General features: G+C 36.4%; 5 protein-coding genes and 1 long non-coding RNA gene across 9 annotated transcripts in view; 3 read left to right on the top strand and 3 right to left on the bottom strand.

Annotated features, from left to right (window-relative positions):
* LOC122528705 (plasma membrane calcium-transporting ATPase 3) overlaps positions 1 to 11,649 on the top strand; it is a 60,191-nt gene extending 48,542 nt beyond the window's left edge. The window contains exons 14-16 of one of the 3 annotated variants that reach the window (XR_006306647.1): positions 11,112 to 11,179; positions 11,267 to 11,411; positions 11,481 to 11,649. Coding sequence is in view for 2 of the 3 variants with exons in the window: in XM_043654109.1 (XP_043510044.1) it covers positions 11,112 to 11,141 (30 nt within the window). In the remaining variant the exon portion in view is untranslated. Of the gene's footprint in view, positions 1 to 11,111; positions 11,180 to 11,266 lie in introns of all 3 variants that reach the window. The other 2 variants (XM_043654109.1, XM_043654108.1) reach the window with 2 other exon arrangements.
* Positions 5,036 to 5,994, bottom strand: LOC122528718. Its single transcript, XR_006306650.1, has 2 exons — positions 5,683 to 5,994; positions 5,036 to 5,368 (listed from the first exon to the last, which is right to left on the bottom strand). It is a non-coding gene; the product is annotated as an uncharacterized LOC122528718 (long non-coding RNA).
* Positions 7,589 to 10,580, bottom strand: LOC122528711 (CXXC-type zinc finger protein 1-like). Its single transcript, XM_043654122.1, has 6 exons — positions 10,369 to 10,580; positions 10,059 to 10,180; positions 9,902 to 9,992; positions 9,614 to 9,834; positions 8,966 to 9,542; positions 7,589 to 8,674 (listed from the first exon to the last, which is right to left on the bottom strand). Exons 1-6 carry the CDS (start codon positions 10,396 to 10,398, stop codon positions 8,162 to 8,164), a joined length of 1,554 nt encoding a protein of 517 aa, XP_043510057.1. The 5' UTR covers positions 10,399 to 10,580; the 3' UTR covers positions 7,589 to 8,161.
* LOC122528716 (NADH dehydrogenase [ubiquinone] 1 alpha subcomplex subunit 8) lies at positions 11,561 to 12,570 on the top strand. The gene is made up of 3 exons (XM_043654129.1): positions 11,561 to 11,724; positions 11,918 to 12,096; positions 12,217 to 12,570. The coding sequence occupies exons 1-3, from the start codon at positions 11,596 to 11,598 to the stop codon at positions 12,431 to 12,433; spliced, it is 525 nt and encodes a 174-aa protein (XP_043510064.1). The 5' UTR covers positions 11,561 to 11,595; the 3' UTR covers positions 12,434 to 12,570.
* A 265-nt stretch (positions 12,571 to 12,835) lies between these two features.
* LOC122528712 (alpha-1,3-mannosyl-glycoprotein 2-beta-N-acetylglucosaminyltransferase) lies at positions 12,836 to 16,369 on the bottom strand. Of its 2 annotated transcripts, none has more exons than XM_043654123.1 (11): positions 16,041 to 16,369; positions 15,701 to 15,828; positions 15,538 to 15,643; positions 15,299 to 15,456; positions 14,998 to 15,231; positions 14,769 to 14,907; positions 14,464 to 14,692; positions 14,291 to 14,395; positions 14,125 to 14,215; positions 13,854 to 14,024; positions 12,836 to 13,773 (listed from the first exon to the last, which is right to left on the bottom strand). In XM_043654123.1, exons 2-11 carry the CDS (start codon positions 15,803 to 15,805, stop codon positions 13,660 to 13,662), a joined length of 1,452 nt encoding a protein of 483 aa, XP_043510058.1. In that variant the 5' UTR covers positions 15,806 to 15,828; positions 16,041 to 16,369; the 3' UTR covers positions 12,836 to 13,659. The 2 variants fall into 2 exon arrangements, with proteins under 2 accessions (XP_043510058.1, XP_043510059.1); XM_043654124.1 differs by having other exon boundaries at positions 14,998 to 15,228; positions 16,041 to 16,368.
* A 538-nt stretch (positions 16,370 to 16,907) lies between these two features.
* On the top strand, positions 16,908 to 18,636 carry LOC122528684 (histone PARylation factor 1). Its single transcript, XM_043654057.1, has 5 exons — positions 16,908 to 17,039; positions 17,143 to 17,703; positions 17,797 to 17,945; positions 18,014 to 18,252; positions 18,329 to 18,636. The coding sequence occupies exons 1-5, from the start codon at positions 16,908 to 16,910 to the stop codon at positions 18,634 to 18,636; spliced, it is 1,389 nt and encodes a 462-aa protein (XP_043509992.1).
* The last annotated feature ends 1 nt before the right edge of the window (position 18,637 follows it).

Genomic DNA, 18,637 nt, shown 5'->3' with positions numbered 1-18,637 from the left:
TTTTTTTTGTTCCCCCCCCCCCCACCCCCCCCCCCCCCTGACTTCACATCGCGTGACTATACTGTAATTATTCTCAGGACCTATCGATTTCGATCGAGAACGAATCGCGCGTATCGAACACTGGTCGGAGATTTCTGATCGACACGTTGATCGACACCTCTGCCGTCCGATGCTGATCGATTGTGTTCGCGATCCTCGACAGCACGGATCGATAATCGTGTATACGTCGCTAGAGGGATAGGCCTTTTTACGTTGGATGGACAAAATTAGTATTTCACATCATCAGAGATATATCCCGCTCATTGTCGCCATGTGTCGATGATCGAGTGTTCATTTCGAGCCGAGTAGTCGAGTATAAAATACGTTTTTAGCGAGCTGAAACAAAGAGAAAAAAAAAAAAAAAAAACGAAACTATAACTTTGGGGAACCGCTGCCAAACAAGGAGAAGAATAAGGAAAGAAATGAATGAATTGAAAAAAGAAGAGAAAGCGCGACGCGTGTTTACCAAGTCTCCATGAAGTCAGTAGCCGATATATATTTATATATAAATATATATATATATATATATATATATATATATATATACATACATATATGTTTGATATATGTATGTGTATATGCATTCGTTTGAAATATGTATACGTAGGTTTCTAAAAAAATTCGTAGGTTTCGTTCGATGTGTGTGTGCATGCTGATGCAAAGAAAGAAGCACTTGGTCGAGGAGGAAAGGGGCGCGGGAAAATCTGGAAAGAGGGGGGGCCCTATCTACGATAGGGTAGTTTAATTTTCACGGGAGCTCGTTAATTCGCTGCGTGTTGCGTTAACGCGGACGGGAGATCTTTTTTCGTAGGTCCGTTCGAAAGAAAGAAAGAAAAAAAAAAAAAAAACAGAAAACGCAGGACTTAATTTCGAAAGAGAGAAAAAAAGAGTTAAAAAAAAGAAAAAAGAAAAAAGATGGAAAGGCTTTAAAGGGCCTATTTTACGTGCACCATATTCTAGTCTTAAGCACTCTATGCCTTACACTGCCAGTTATAAAGACGCGCTGTTCTTATGGATATCTGTAAACGGTACACACACATATGTATATATACAACGATGCCATCGTCGTCGACGTCGTCGTCGTCCTCGTCATCATCGTAATGTACTATGTTCGTCTCATAATTGATCACACGCATCGTCATTCACCCTTTCGTAATTGATACCTGCGACGATGATTTTTTCTTTTTTTAATTGTCATTGTTAAGTTTCCATCTTCGTTTCTTTTCATTCGATCTTTTCACAATCGGTTTCTATCACTTTGATTGCTACTTCCGTGTGCTAATCAATGTTTATTCGCCTCCACACCCCCATTCCTAACTTCTCTTCTTTTCTAATACTCATGCACATCTATGTGTACTCTTTCTCTCTCTTTCTCTCTCTTTCTCTGCCTCTCTCTGTCCTTTTTATCACTCTTTCTCTGTCTTTAATTTTCTCTTCAAATCGGAGTTTAGAAACGAAAAGAAAAACAAGAAACGAAACGAAATAATGTGTTTCACGTGGAAACTTAATCTAGGAAAAAAAGAGAAAAAGAACAAAATGGTAAAGGATAATCGCTACTAATTTCACGCAGACTTTGATAGACACGATCGCGTCTCATGAGTGGTGGAAACATTGCCTAAATTAGTTCCACAAATTTGGAAAATCTACGAGAGCGAGTGATTCAAAGATAAAACCAAACGACGAAAAGGAAAAAAGGTGTATATCAACCTTATATGATCACGATTATCGTTAAAATGGGCATCGAACATTTTCTAAAAAAAAGAAAAAAGAAAAGAAAAGAAAAAATGGAAGAAAACGTCAAATATTGATGGAGGAACTAAGGAAGTACACACACACACACACACACACACACACACGTACATACACATACACAGAGGTTATCGATATCTTGCTGTTACCGAAGTTTTTGCATGCTCAGTACCACCGTTCTCGTTATTGCCGTTTTTCTCACCCGATTGTCATCCTCGTTGTATACCTTTATACATTTCTTTCTGCCCGCCGTCAAGATCGCACCGATCATCCGAGTGAACTTAAAGAAGGAAACAAACAAAAAAACCGGATGCAAAAAAAAAAAAAAATATGATGAACGAAACTCGACTCGTCACTCTCGTCCCGTCCCTAAACTGCATTAAGCATCTTTTTACGCTCCGATTGTTCTTACTCTGTACTCTATATTTAAACGCATTTCGCGACTATTTAAGATTGTGTAGAGTATAAAAAAAATAATATCGTGCGTGGAAAGTAAGAAAGAAAAAAAAAAAAAAAAAGAGGAAGAGAAAAAGGGGGAAGGAAGGTTGATAGTTCCGATATCCGAGACAGAATGAGAGTGAAGAATATATATATATATAAAAGAAAAAAAGAAGAAGAAAGGAACGAGTAAAGTACATACACGTTGTCCTCTCTCGATGAAGGCGAGTCACAGTGTTTTATGAGAAGAACGAAGGGTTGGAGGAGAGAAAAAAGGGGACGAATGATTCCATGGGGGAGATCCAAGTGAAAAATGCAAAATAACGATGGCTACCGCGGTCAGCTTGATGATATTTCGGCATACAGAAGCTGCTCGTGTGTCAGGCTACTCAGAAATCGTTCTCCTGAGGTTTAAAACACACATGTAGTCGAGTTCTCGTAGCAATCGAAGTTGGAGAATGAGAAAAACTGTCCTTGTATATACCTCGCGACGATCGTCACCGGTGCGAACCCTTGTAAATCGGCCACTTTGTTCCGGGGACGTCTCTGTACCTTTTGTGTTTCCTTTCGACGTTGCTACGAGCAAGAAAGAAGAAGATGTAAGAAGGGGGAAAAAAGTGAAGAAGAAGAAGAAGAAGAAGAAGAAGAGGATAGAATAACAAAGTGTGAACTTATTTCGACATGATGAAAGTGAAAAAAAAAAAAGAAAATCATATTTGTGTAGCGGTATGATGTTGCATCGATCTGTAACGTCGTTTCCCGTCTCATCCTTCGAACTGATTATCGATCCTGTAACGAGATCGAGTTGTCTTTACTTAACGATGTAAATATACTATATATATGTTATATATATACACATATACATATATATGTTATATATATACTATATATATACATATAATGGTACCTCAAGCCTTTGATCGGTCATCGATCTCTAGGGCCCTTTATCATGTCCACAACATTGCTTATGTATAGATTACAAGAGTAACACATAAAAAAAAAAATGATTTCAAACAATTCACTTACTTTTCACAGTATTATTGCTTTCTTCTCCCAGTATTTTCTCGTGTTTTTTTCCTCTTCTTTTTTTTTTTTAGTAAATTCGTATTGTCACTGATCACAGACTGATCAATTGTCGTGAAAATGGTCCTACAGATCGATCAAGCAATCCGACAATTTCTTTGTTTTCGTTCAAAGGAACTCGATGGAGGCGAGTAGTCAGAGAAACAATTGTGTATACCCTTAAAAGAAAAGTAACAACCTCATTGTCATTGTATCAGAGAGTTAGGGGGAAACGGCGATGGGCGGCGCGACTTCCGGTAGCACGCGAACGCCATACTTCCTCAGTAGATTTGAAAATTAAATATTCGCAAGTAAAAAATCGTCGTCCCCATCGCTGAGAAAAAAAAAAAGAATAATAATTGTTTTCGTCGGTATTCCCAGATTGCAAGGTTAATCCTTTTGCTGCATTTAAATATTCTTACAAAGAATTTATTGTTAACCGTTGTCTTCTGTCCTTGTTGAATCAATAATAATAATAATATTAGTAATAATAACGACGACGACGATGATGATAATGATGATGATGATGATGATGATGATGATGATGATGATGATGATGATAATGATAATGGTAATTGACTCTCAATATCAACCTCGTAATAAATATTGATTGTTTGCGAAAGAATTAATCTTGTTGGAGAGTGAGATTTGTGGCGCATGCACGTGCGCAAGTTTCGAATCACGAAGCGACGTGGTACGTTCGTTGATGTATCGTCGCCATTCGTAATACATCACCCAGTTCCGATACAACCAGCGAAACAGATGGTGAGACGTGTGCCGAGTATTTCGTGGTGTAGCAGCCTGGGGGAGGGGAGGGGGGGAGGGGGAAGAAATTTCTGTTGATCGACTGCAACTGCATAGCCAGAAAGATACTATTTTCAAAATCTGGTATTTCCGGTCTATCGTAGAACCGAAACGTGCCACTGCCTGCGAGACGCCGGACGTTGACACTTTCGTACTGGCATTTAACGTACATACATAGTAACTTTTTCTCTTGGGTTCACGCTCCGCCATTGTTCGATAACCGCGTTAACACATCTCCGAGCACCGTGCATCGAGGTTTTCCTTCCTTTTCGTGTTGTCGATCTCTTTTCCCAGAGAGATTCATCTGAAACAGCCGCGTACGCTTGACTCGTAATTCAACAGCTGGAACGTTGTGCGACGTAAACTCTTTTGCAAAAAAAAAAAAAAAAAGAAAAAGAGGTTGGAAAAGCTCGACCGACGCTGTCAGAGAGATCGAGTTCGCGTCTGAACGACGTAAAAAAAGAAAAAGAAAAAAAAAAGGAAAATAAAGAAGTTAAATAGCGTTAATCGCGTCCTTGTACTATAAGCAATAAACGAAAAAAAAAGAAAAGAACAAAAGAGAGAGTGAACGATGCAAGACAATTCCGAAGATCGATACCAGTGACCCAATATAAAATACAAGTGTTGCAATATCTTACTGCTGGGTCGCTCATCGTGCTCGAGACAGCGGCGAGTTTCCTCTTCGTTCTCAGGAGAGAAAGAGGGGGATCCCACACCAGAGAAACGTGACGAACTATCTGGGGGGGGAGGGGGGCTAAAAAGAAGAGAAAAAGTTAAAACAAAAAAGGAGAGAGAGCTACCTTAGACGCGTCGAAACTTGTATTTAAAAGAAAAAAAAAAAAAAGAAAAAAAGAACACTATGCGGATCTATATCGAATAATTATATTTTACACACCTAGCGACGTTTATTCTCGCCCCGTTGTTTAGAAGAGAGATCTTGTCGTTTCGTTTCGGTTAATTGTCAAGTACAAGATTATTTACGTAAGAAGAGAGAAGCAAACCAAACAGAAAAAAGCAAAAACAAACAAAAAAAGCAGAGAGAAGAAAGAAAGGATAATCTCTATAAACTGTTCAAAATTTCGTCGACGTCGCGCCTTCGTCATTATCTTCGCAGCCATTAGGCACACAACAACCATCGTTCTTTGCGTCAATTTCCTGCCGTTTTCGCGTCCGTGATTATCGATCGCTGAACAAAAATCGATCGTCGATCGATCGAGCCACGGCTGTTCTGAAATACCAATTGTACTCTCCGTATCGTTCTCCCCGTGATTGTTTACTGAAAATATGAAACAAACAAATTAAATACGATAAAGGAAATACGAAAGCAAAATCGAGCCCCCTTTTTAGATCACTATCGGCTCCCGAGTATCACACAGGCGATATTCGAGCGAAAGGCGAAGTCGAAATTCACGGATATCGAGATCCCGCGCGATACCAGTAGTATCGATAACCGTTGAGTTTGAAATTGTCTTTTAGGTTATGTGTGATAGATTCTTTCGCCGAAAGTCGTTGCTTTTCTGCTTGGATCTTTCGAATTTCACGATCCAGTTGTGATAAGTCGAAAAAAAGTTTGGAATTAAGAAAACTTACTTATTCGTAGTTCCTCGAATCGTCGTTATTTTGATTTTCAACAATTGAACAATTCCGTTTCGAGTTGAAATGCACATCGTTCGGACGCACGCGTTCGAAAAAGAGATCTACGCGAAGTTTGTCTGACTTCAGGTCGTATGGACGACGAGAAACGGCTGGAATTTCGAGTCGATGATCGATCGTTATTAGTGGATCCAGAACGACACGAGAAAACTCACCATTTTGCGGTTGGGACCAAGTCTCGACGATCGTCAAGAGTAATTAGAAAGAAAAAAAAGAGAAAAAAAAGTATTAAAAAGTATAAAATAATAATAATACTAATACTAATAATACTAATAATAATAATACTAATAATAATACTAATACTAATATTAATACTAATACTAATATTAATAATAATAATAATAATAATAATACCATTGAGCTAGCGGAAGAGTCGATTTCTTTCGACAGCTTAGTTGTGTCTCGTCGTATAAATAATACGTAAAAAAGAAAAAGAAAGAAGAAAAATCCTAGCTATGTCGTATGCACGCGCGCTCAGAGTCAAGAGATTACAAAGTGAAACAGAGAAAAGAAAAAAAAAAAGGAAAACAAAAGAACACGTACGTACATCGATTACATTTCCATCGTTTTCTCAATTTACTGGATTTCCAGGCTATCGATCGCCGCTTCGCCAATCACAAAAGCCCAGTGGCGGATAATGACAGCGTGCCCAGATAATGCACATTCAGTTCGCGAGTAAGTTCATTGAAGAAAAGAAAAAAAAAGGAAAAAAGAAATTGCGTGCATGTCTTTACGTGTGGAAAAAAAGGAAAAGAACAAAAAAGAGAAGAAAAGAAAAGAGAAAAGGACAAGGTGAGAGAGAAAAATGGAAGAAAGTAAAATTAACTCGTGAATCAAATAAAAATACAGAGATCATGCTGAAAGCGTGTGTATATATATATACATATATATATGCATATATACATACACATATACATATAGTGAAGACATTGAACACTATTAAAATACTAATTTACTGCTAAACCAGATAACAAAATGAAAATATGAAAACTATAAACGAAAAAGAAAGTGGTGAATGAAATTACAAAGAACTAAATTTTGGTAAATAAGCCTTCGTTTCCGAGTAAGGATCCTAGGAGTTATGCAAATATGTTTTTTGCAAATATATTGAGCGCAACTACCTGATAAAAACGCTAAATATATTAAGCTAGTTATTTATAGTGAGTTTCATCCAAAGCGTTCTTGGGGGAGTATCTGAGGTTTATTCCAATTTGTCAATGGGTTATGCCGATACAGATACAGATGCCGATGCCGAGAGAAAATGAGAGAGCGTGTGTTTTAATTCTCACAGTTTGCCTCAAAAACATACCAAACAGCATGAAAATATAACGAAGGGAAGGTGTGACATGTATATGTGTATGTACGTATGTATATATAAATATATACATATACATATATATGTATATGTATATACGTATGTGTATATATGTATATGCATATATACATACACACATACACATATATAGACATATATGTGTGTGTATGTGTGTTCAGAATATGTATGTCGTTATGGATATTCAGAATATATATACATATACATATATATGCGTATATATATATATCTATATGTATATACAGCAGTAATAAAACTGAAGAGTTATACTGTGCCAGAATATGTAATATCCTGTGTTATGATTGGAACTTGTTGTAATTCAGAAGTATTTTGAGAGAGTATCCTTTCTAGCGACGAGTCGGAACTTAAACTTAAGCAAGTAATATATTTATTGAAGTTAAAGTGTGGTAAATTTTAGAAACGTTGGAATTATGTTTCATATAACGAGTTATTGATTTGTTTCACATGTGCAATCATATAATGTGAAATGATATATTGTGAACACTAAAATAGATAATGAAAAATTATATTATAAATTTGAATTTACAAAAGTTTAATTGAACGTTATAAATAAAGAGGAATACACAATTATACAAAGTCGAACCAGAGACAATTTTTGCTATTTTTTTTTGCAGCTTCATTTTTGTGACGAACGCCTTTTGATTCACTCAGTCAGCAAATCGTTGGTTTCATTATATCAAGCATTATGACAATAGTATGTTACTATGGTAAAAGTTATCGTTAAACCGGTATCTCAACCGGTTTTTGCTTCAGTAACTTTTCCTTTTTCATTATGAACAATTTTATTTTCAATTAAATCTCAACGATCGAGTATCTGTAATGTTCAATTTATCAAAAAAAAAATTTTCTACAATTCTTAATAGTAACTATTTTACAAATTTATCATTGTATTGTTATAAAATCTCTTATCCGTTAAAATACTCTTCTATATTTTATTATTAATAATGTTACACTGTACAGTACAACATTAATATAAATACGATATTGAACACGTCGTGGAGATATGTTAGAAAATTCAGCATACCATCAACTATAAGACGCCATTGACCATGAAAATAATCATTACTCTGCTGCGTGTTCTTTTTGGAGCAAGCCGTACCTTCGTTGCAATTCTTCTTCCATAGCTTGTAGCTGTTCTCTACTTTGTTCTTGCGTCATTTGCTCCATTAATTCGTGGTTATACGTAGAATGAAGCATTAGAGCTAAAACACCAGCCCTAGTAGCCATATTCGCTCGAATTTGTCTCTCCTGTTCGACGAGTTCGTCTATTTTCAACCATTGTCTCACCCTCTCCATGTCGATTTCCGCTCGTCTCAGTTTCTCCCAGACATAGTGTTTCACGCAGCTCTTCTTCGGCGCCCGGCAGAATTCACCAGTTATATCGAACACATTTGTAACCAACGGACAACCACACACTTCAGTTTCACTGATTTTTGGATCCTTGCAGTGTTCAGGGCAAAGAACCCTCAATCTTTTACAGTAAGTTCGATTCGCGGGATTGTAAAAGTCACAAAACATTACTTGTCCCTCGATACGGGTTTTAAAAATTGAACCAAACGATGCTTGAGATTCATACTGAAAAGCAAGAATGCATAATTTAATTCTTAATATAAATATTAAAGAACTGCAAACGAGATGCTTGTAATCATTATAATTGATAATTTTGAACGACGTGGAAAAATAAAAATATAAAACACAAGTTTTTCCAACGTTCAAAGCCCTATTTCCAAAGAGATAGAAGTTAACTGTGTACATTTAATAAATTTAGAGATTCGAAAACGAAAAATTATAAATATTGCACAAATGTTCTTGCCAATTGTACCATGATTACTGGGGCATCCTGCATCTTTTTAATCATAGTGGTACCTTGTTAAAGCATTTTTCCATGTGCTTGATGGCAGTCCTCGAATGAATCTCGTGACCACAAGTAATGCAATACATGCTCATCTCCGTGTCGTCGTTGTCGTCCACTTCCGCTTGAGGATCAATTGTTGCATGCTTGGCGCGTTCGATAATTCTATCCAGTTCCGCGTGCCTCTTATCTAACTCCTGAAGTATTCTTCTAACATCCTGCTGTTGCTTCCTGACCATTTCTAATTGCCTTCGGTTGTTCTGTTCCGCGATACACGGCGTCAATGACCATTCCTGTATCCGTTGAGGTAACACTTGGTAAATTCTGTTAGTTGCCAGTTTCAAGCCGCACTCGTCGGAGCAATATTTACTGCCTGCTCGTGATTGTTTCGTACAAGCAGGCCCATAACAATGTCTTGGCGCTTCCAAATATTCATTCCTTTCGTTGCTGGAGTCTCTTTTTCGTTTCTTAATAAACTTTGAACTTTTGTTAAAACTCTTTGACGGTTTTAATGGATCACCCAATACCCTGCAAGTCCTTTGGATACATCTGAGTTTCAATCTGACCGAAGGTCCGAATTTTTTCAAATGTCTATAAAATAATAATTAATAAAAGATAAAGATAGTTTGACAGCTTTTAATTTACTTTCATACTGTGATTACCTGCATGCATCGCATTTCCCGCAATTTTCTGTTCTTAAGCAACCTGTGCATTCTCCGCAACGTTTCGATGCCTTTTTTACTGTCGTAGGATCCCAGGGTGCGTCATATTCATATCGGTGTGCTCTTTCCTTTTCCTTGTGTTTCTTGTACTTACGATCTTCCTGATCTGTCCTTCGGGGCTTATAACGTGTTATCAAAGTTGGATCCTCTTCTCTACAACGCTGAAAGTATATTCAGTTAGAGTACGATCTTTTAAGTACAAAAAGCTTACAAAAAATAAGTTTTTACAATACAAAAGAACTGTTTTATGTGCTTGGCATCTTTCTCCGTTATATTTATGCAGTCGCCGTGATACCATTCTTCACATGCATCACATCCTCTGAAATTAATTTAAACATTAGTTTTGATTCACCAACAAACAATAAACAACTTATGCTTATTTTACATCATAAAACGTGAGCTATCCGAACTTCTGCAGATGCAATACGCTTGTCCATCCTGTTTCAATAAAGTGGCAATTTTACTTTTTCTCTCTGGCAACATAAACTGTTTTGCTATTTCTTCCTTCTGTAAAACAGAAGCACTCATTTTATACTCGTAGAATTATATAAAAGTAAATTGATAGAGTACTTTAAACATTTTACACGATCTTCAGACTTAAATTTGTTTCTCCTTATGATATTTTATCAATTTACTAATGTTAAATTTAAATATTCTAAAAAGAAAATATGTGCACTAAAATTATGAGTACATACCGATAAATTCTGTTGCCTTTTATCACTCATGGCTGTAGATTATTATTCAGCACAATGATTCAAAAATTTATTGCTCAGAAAGTTTGCAATCCAGGAAACATAATGTCACTTTTAACACAACACAAAGGAACACTCTTCCGCCATGACAGAACAGTCACTGCAGTGGTACTCAACTTTGTCTTACATATAACTTCATAATTTTGTTAAAAATCAATTGCAGCACTTTTTTTGAAAAAAATATCTTTAAAATAAAAATACACGTTATCATATTAATAAATTCTTATAATAATTGTTCATTTACTTTTACGTATAATTATGTAAGAATTCTCTTTTATCAAGCATGTAATAAAATTAACGTTTTATTGTAATAAAATTTGTTTATGTGATAATATAAATAAAAGTAATATCATATAAATAAAAGTAAGTATCTTTTTATCTATATTTAATTGTAAAAAAAGTTCAATTTATTTGCAGGCTTCGAAGAAATTTGAGTTTCGTATCTCCTCTTTCATCATTGCGTATGCGCAGTGATTTACTTTGAACCATTAGTAGTTCGAGGATCGTCTCACAGGGATGGGGGATTTATTTCTTTCAAATCTCAAAGCGACATTCGTATATTTTTCACATTGTGGATCGTAGTTTGAAACAAAATTCGATTGTTTTAAATATTGTTCAACATTTCCAACAAATCTTTCATTTTTTTTCTCTCCGGATACCTTCAAATGACGTGTTCTTAATTTCAGATTTTAAATGTACTCTACCGCAGAAGCTAAGTACCGAGGGCACTGTAGATCTTACTGTTTAACGAAACGTAAGTTAGGTAGTAATATTTAACAGTAAGTGAGGATAAAGTCACGTGTGGGATGAGTCATATAATCACTTAATCATTGTTTTTAAGATTATTAATTCGATTAATTAATGAAGCAGCAGTTGAAGAACGCGAGTGCCCTAGACGACGCGAGAGAGAGAAATTTGGGATGAAAAGGGTCCGCTAGCCAGATTCATCAGTGGAGCGGCGGCTCCTGATTCAGACGCTTCGTAAGGTAATTCGGCGAGTTGAATTTCTAACCTAAGATTGCTGTTAACTGTAAATTGCTACTCGAAACTTGCAGTATTGAACAAAGCCCGCTGCTGAGGCAGGCGCCAGACGGAGCTATGGTCGTCGTATCATGGTAACCGGTCGTAGATGTCACACTATTGCACTACAATCTACCAGTGAGTTTCAGTATGACTGACTCGAAAATTTTCGCGCTTCCTTCCGACCAAGAATTAAATACCGAGGAATTGAGCATCAGCTGGCCGTACATTGCTGCCGCTGCTGTTTTCCTTGGAAAAAAATGCGAATGGTATCACAATGTATGCGTGTCTTCTTTCTTCTCCTTTTTTTTACTTGACGTTAATCGTATATAACCTCCGAGATTATATAATTTTAACGAGGCCTATGCAATTTAATGACAATTGGCAACTGCTCCCAATTTTCAAATCATTTGTTATGAATGTATGAGTCACATGAGTAAATTGATCAATTCTCATAATATTTCAATTTTAGGAATTTATGCTATGTAGATATGAATTGAAAGATCCCCGCAAATGTCTGAAGGAAGGCAAAGATGTAACCAAGTGTGCGAAAGAAGGATTTCAGGAGATCAAAAAACACTGTGGAAAGGAATTTGAAGCACATGTAAACTGCGTCGTAGATACATCTGCGACAGGGACTGATGACCGATAGTATGTTGATGATTGAAAGATTTCTTAACTACCAATTGAAAAATTTGTGTGCAACGCCCTAGGATAGATTAAAAAAGAAAGAAACATGTATGTTGACTGTAACAATTTGCCAATTATTAGTTGCAGTAAAACCAGGAAGATGTTTGATGATTGTATGTTGAAAAATTTGAACATGGAACGACCATCATTCGGGTACTTTTGTGAGGCTAGAGTACACGATTCACCAAGACCAAAACCAGAGCCAGAGCCAGATAGATTTACAGATAGATTGCCTGATCCAGCTGCTCCACCATATCCTCCTCCAAAATACCAAGGTGCATCTGGTTTTAACATCTAATTTTGGTTTAGTACTAATTGCAAGTTTTGTAGTCAAACAATACTACAAGCTTGAGAGAACAAATATTGTTATATAATATAATAGCTTTGTATTTGTTCTTTATAAGAATAGAAATAAATGAATATAAAGAAGATATATGTATAAAAAGAAAATGTATGCTTCTTTATAAGGTATGAACTTTCAAACAGTAAGATATACAACAATGAGATGAAACAAAGTGTTGCCAATGTCAATGTTTGCGTATAATCTTTTTATTATTAATGGAACATTTGTTTATCATTACATGATGGAAAAACTAAATGACAAAATTTCTTTATTTTACATTTGTATGTCTATGCTTCACTGAAATCTTTTTAAATAATATTGGAAACAATTCAATGAAGTCACGCACGTTCTATTTCCTGACTTCTCGATTATTACACAAAAATAAATGCTTTACACATTCTGGAAGTAAGCAACAAGAACAAATTTAGCTGAAACGTTGAATTTTTTTTAAATCATATATATACACCTGATATAATATAAACATTATGTACATGATAAGAAGACTTCCAATCATTCGTGCAACACGGACCTACGTGGTAAACAACCATTACATTTTCGGTGAAGTAAGAAATTTCGAAATGAACGAATTAAGGAAGTTTAAGTATAACTGATAAGAGCCAGGAATTCTGGAACCCATTTAAATAAATTATTTCATTTATATTTGAACTAAATAAAATAAAAGAAGAAAGTGGAAGCGAAAAAAACACCGATAAAACCAAATTGCACGAACAATCTAAATCTGTTTTCTTCAGTCATTTTACAATTCAGTATACAATATTTCATAGTCATGATATTCTGAAACGCTACTTTGTCACTCTTGCGTGTCCACGTTCAAAGTAGTTTTCTTGTATATCACGATCTGCATTGCACTTTGTATACAAACGGTGGGTATAAGTTTTGAGGCACTATGCAAATCTCTTATTACATAACAATATTTATCCAAATTTCACTGAGGAATTTTCTACAAGAAAGATTACAAGCAGCCGTTATTCTTGACGAACTCGTTGGCATTTGCAACGAAAGATTTGCAAATTTGTCTTGTAACACTTATAACTAATAAATGTTCATGTCATGTGTCTTCAACGTAGTTAAAATATTCATTCGATTTTAACGAACATCATGGAAGCAATTAGTCGTTTAGGTCTAAGAAAAAAAAAGAATCTGTAGTGTCGTATCTTTTGTTAGCTCCATGTCGTGTCATAACCATTCCAGTTTGCACTGGGCGCTAGATGTACTCGTCTTCCTTTGTAAAAGAATGTGACTACACCACGATAGCCAGTTCTTGGTACACCACTCTGTGTAAAATTACAAACGTCAAATGCAATAACGCGCGAATATTACTACACTCTCTATTTAATCATCTGAGAATTATTACCCTGAAATCATCCATTAATCCAAACTGCTTGGCAGTGTTTTTATACGCCTGTCTGGAATAATAAGGAATCCGTACGGCGCCAGGTGCCACAACTTTCCCACTTTTCAATTCCGAAAAACTCACCACCGTCGATTGATACACTTCATTCACAAAATTTATATCGTAATTGTCCTGAAACATTTGTTTTCAGTAAAGATCAGTTTTAATCTCGTATACCTCGCGTAACTTTAGAACTGGCATTGAACGTTATTAAAATTCGTACTTTCCTTACTTTTAATAAATAAGTTAAATTCATTCTCGTGAAATGCACAAATTCAGTGTTCAATTTGATATATTTTAAATGTCTTTCGTAGAACATCCCACTGTAAATAATATATTGATTAAATTTAAGTCAACTTAATTTAAGTAATTTGTTTTTTTTTAATTTAGGTGCGTACTTGCTCACTCCTGTTTTGCCGAAAGTTCTGGTTCTAGATATTTCCGGCCTAATGCAGGCTCTATTTCGACGTTGTTCAGGTTGTCTTATCCAATCGTCCCAATATCTGTAAAACAGATCGATCAATTTCTGTGTTTGCACTCAACGGATCATTGCAATAAAATTTCCACTCACGATTTTGGCCATTTCGGCGAGAGTTCAGCCCATAATTGACGCGTTAACATCCAGCCTAATCCAGGAAAAAAATCCGTCCGGTACAGCACATCCGCTGCGTTTTCGTCAACTAATCCAGCTTTACCATTGTCATTCCATGCAGACACGCACCACAGGGAATTATCAGATACTAGTAGAGGATATGTGCCCAAAAAATACTCAAAAAAATCTGGGGCTATGTCCAAATCATCTAGACAGGGGAATTGATTTTTAACAAACTAAAGTTCCACATTATTAAGATATAAGTAACAGATAAAACAAACTACCTTCGACTATTATCACAGTGTCATATTTAAGTTGAAAGAATACGTGATTAAGAGCCCATCCATAGTGACGAGCGATTTTGAAATACCCTTTGAATTTCTTTTCTTTCGGAGGTACTTCGATGTCCGATTGATCAGGTTGCTGAAAAAAAGAATATTTTATAATATTGTGATCTTAAAGTTGTCAGACAAAGTCAGCAAATTAGACGAGAAAGTTAATATAGCACACTACTTGTATATGCATAATTTGATTTCCATATCTAGCGATAACATCAGCAGTTTGTCGATGCTGGCAATCTTCTGAAACGATAATTGGAAATTGCTCTATGCTGGGCCTGTATTTGATCAGTTGATCGAGGCACCTCTGTACAGTAATGCGATTGCAAGAAAACACCAAAACTGCTATTATTGGAGATCCGTTTGGTAACTTTTCCTTTATAGGAACATTGTAAGAAGTTTCGCTCTGCTAAGAATAAAAGCACGTGTAACTGTTTTTTTTGGATTAAACTGCAAATGAATAGTGCAATATTTACCGAATACACAGGCTCTATTTGTAACTGCTGTACATCATTATTATTAATATTATTATCTACATCCTTTTTTTCCTTTTCAAGGAAAAGCTTGTCCTCGTCGATACGATTCGTATCTCTCCCTTGTTTCTCATCTGTATTCGTATTTACAATTATCTTTCCTGTTTCGAACGGAAGGTAATAAAAACATGAAAAAACAATTGAAAGAGTTAGTATACATTGATACATTAGTATCGACATACTTTTACGTTGCTTAACTTCATTGATACTGTCAAAGAGTTCCTGATTCAATGCTATTTCTTGCTTTATCCTTCTTTCCAGTTTGCTAATCTGATTTGATAGTCTAGTCTAAAAATGAAATCTGTCGATTAATTGTTAGTCCCAACGATTGATTGACTAACTTACCGTTTCCCGTTCCTTATCCACTGGTTGATCGGAGATCAAGAAATATATGATCAAGCCCCACAGAACAAGAGAGCCGAAAATAACAGTGACTGACCTGTTCCGCATGGCAGGACCAGGTGTCACCTCATCTAGAATACAAAATGTACACATGGAATTATCATTATCAGAGTGAATTATCATTATGAATTACCATTATCAAATAGAGTGAATTGTTATTGAATAAAGCAAATGCTTGTGGAGACATTGTTATGCAAGAACATTATCTCCACAACGTTACCGATAACGATCAACAAGCAAGCTTTTTCTCGCAGGTCAATTAAACGTACGTCAAGCTACTTACCATCATGAAACCCACGTAACCGCTTATCGAGTGTCGTTATACAAGAAAGAGCATCTTTCTATGGATGAAAAACGAACGTCCCGCAATCCTTATTGTCTGGCGATCGACGACTTCTCGAGAGTAAATAAACAGGTGTCCGTCAGGTTCGTTGCTTCCCAGACGGGGTTCTAAACGATATCCGCGAGTTTGACGTGCTGACACTGCGTCGTAAGCTCCATCGTTAAGTTACGCGGCAGACGCGGAGGAAATTTGCCCGGGAGGAGAAAACTGTCCGCTCTCCCTTGGGAAAATCATCGGGGGGGATCTACATTTCGACCATGTGATGGAGCCACGTATATGTCTGTGTGGCGCCCCCCCTCCAGATAACCTATCAAATTTACGATTACGCGCGTGCACGCGTGATCATTTACTATGTAATAGCAACAGCAAAACAATCTTGATCTTCGTTTCGAACGTCTTTCTCGTTTTTCACGTGTTCGAATGAGAATCGTATAACCTATAAATCACATAATCTGTAAATTACGTTTAATTTTGTTTAATTTAGTTTGGCATTTGTTTAATGTTGAAAATGTACGAGAGGCGCGAAAAGAAAGAAATTACGTTCGCACAGAAGAATGACGGTTAATGTACCGGCTGTCGATTCAATTGAAGAAGCTATAAAAATTACATAACCTACAAAAAACTTAATTCGAGTTGATATCTTTATATTTGAGTAGAGAGATATTCGCTGCTAGCGGATAAAAAATTCGCATGTAAGTTTTGTTGTTTTAATTAAAATTCAGATTTGTTGGTAAAAGTTTGACGTGCGTATGCGCGAGTTACTCTTTTAGCCTTTTCGCGCCAAATTCGATCGAGAGGAAGAGGAAAATGTCCGACAGGGAGGAAGAGTTTCGAGTTTACAGAGAAGACGTACGAATTCCCTGCAGATATGGGATCAAGTGTTATCAGAAAAATGCGGTCCACCACGAGAAGTACAAGCATCCTCCCATGAAAGAAACGGTACGAATTTTCCTACTATTCTGTTAGTCTAAATTTATTTTTCAAAATTTTTTCCAAAATCTTTTTATGAAACGATGCCCTTTCTCTCAATGATATTGTACAGAGAAACGGAAAAGCCCCGAGGCGTAAAACCATGAATCAGAAAAGGAAGAAGGAAGACGATAGTCGGGTATCGAATGACTCTCCGCAAAAGAAAATACAGAAGACAAATGACGAAATTACTAATTCGCATTGTAACTTGCACATTGCAACATGCATCGAAAGCGGTACTTTGGAAAACGACGACACAGCTTGCGAAATTACTGAAAATTCGGAGAATTCACATGACGCAAAATCTGCAGAAAATTTAGGAGATTTAGTCACCATTGCATCATTGTTACAAGTCGGTGGTATTAATGTGAAAAATGGGAAAATACTTACAGCAACTGCTAGAGAAGTCATTCCTTATTTGTTCCTCCTTGAAATGCCAGACGATTTCTTTCATCTTTATGAATTCTGCGAGAACATTTGTGAGAGAGATCCTCTCAACGCATTGAAAGATCTTAATTTGCAACTAATAGGTCCCTACGATGTGTTCAGAGAGGAATTTATAAATGGCAAGGTTGAGAATAAAGAAGCAATATTGAGGCATTGGAGGTATTACTATGATCCACCAGAATTTCAAGTAAGGAAATTATAATTTATATTATAATTTTAATTTATTTACATGTTATAACCGTATGACATTATTCATTAATTGCCAAGTCCTTTTCAACAGACAATTATCAGAGAAAACGGCAAAGATGGTTTGCATTTTGGTTATTGGAGAGACAATGCCTCTGAGAAGCCCGTGTTCGTAGCGAAGAACAAAGCAGCCGTGAATTGTATAATCGAGCCTGTCGCGGAAAATATATTCGGTACGCTCGAGTAAGTAGCGAGAGCGCTAATAAATTTCTATTAGAATACACTTGTAACGTTCGCTTTGTACTTTGTAGCGTATATTTTGAGGAGAGGTTGAAGTTGGTCACTCCGTTTGAGAAGATTCGCGTAGCACAGCTGCACCAAAAGTTGAAAAGCTTCGCGAGCAGTAAGAAAATTACCATTGAAAAACGGACGGCGAGTATGCAAGCTAGGGAGAAGCAAATTGTGACAAGAACGTTTCACAGAGTTGGCATCGTGGTGCCTTATAACAAGAAAACTCAATTGGGATACAGAGACTTGGCTGTCACTGATAGTGAGTTGTTCCCATCGAACAACCGACCAAATAAATTTACAATGATTCACAGAATAATTTGTCAATTGCATTTCAGGCGAACTACAGAGATTGCTGAAACAAATAGAAAACGCTCCGACGGAAGTAAAGAAGACGTTGACGTCGAAACTAGAGGAAGTGATACGATTGGCAACGATCGCGGCCGACGAGTGCGATTTTGGCACGGTTCTTGAGTTAGGCCATGATCTGTTTTCCAGCGGTGTCTCTTTCGTCGAAAGCAAAGCGCTAAACCTATTGTCACTTGCCTACAACCTTCTGCAAAGACCGCAATTTTTTGAAATTCTCAAATCCCATTTAAAAGACAGAAGGAAGAGCTTGGATTTGAGTGTTGTGCGATTTGGTTAAC

The sequence above is a fragment of the Frieseomelitta varia genome, unplaced genomic scaffold (genome assembly GCF_011392965.1).
Source record: "Frieseomelitta varia isolate USP_RPSP 00005682 unplaced genomic scaffold, Fvar_1.2 scaffold_255, whole genome shotgun sequence".
Classification (NCBI taxonomy): Eukaryota; Metazoa; Arthropoda; class Insecta; order Hymenoptera; family Apidae; genus Frieseomelitta; species Frieseomelitta varia.
The sequence above is the reverse complement of the archived record's forward strand: the minus strand, read 5'-3'. Positions and strand labels throughout refer to the sequence as shown.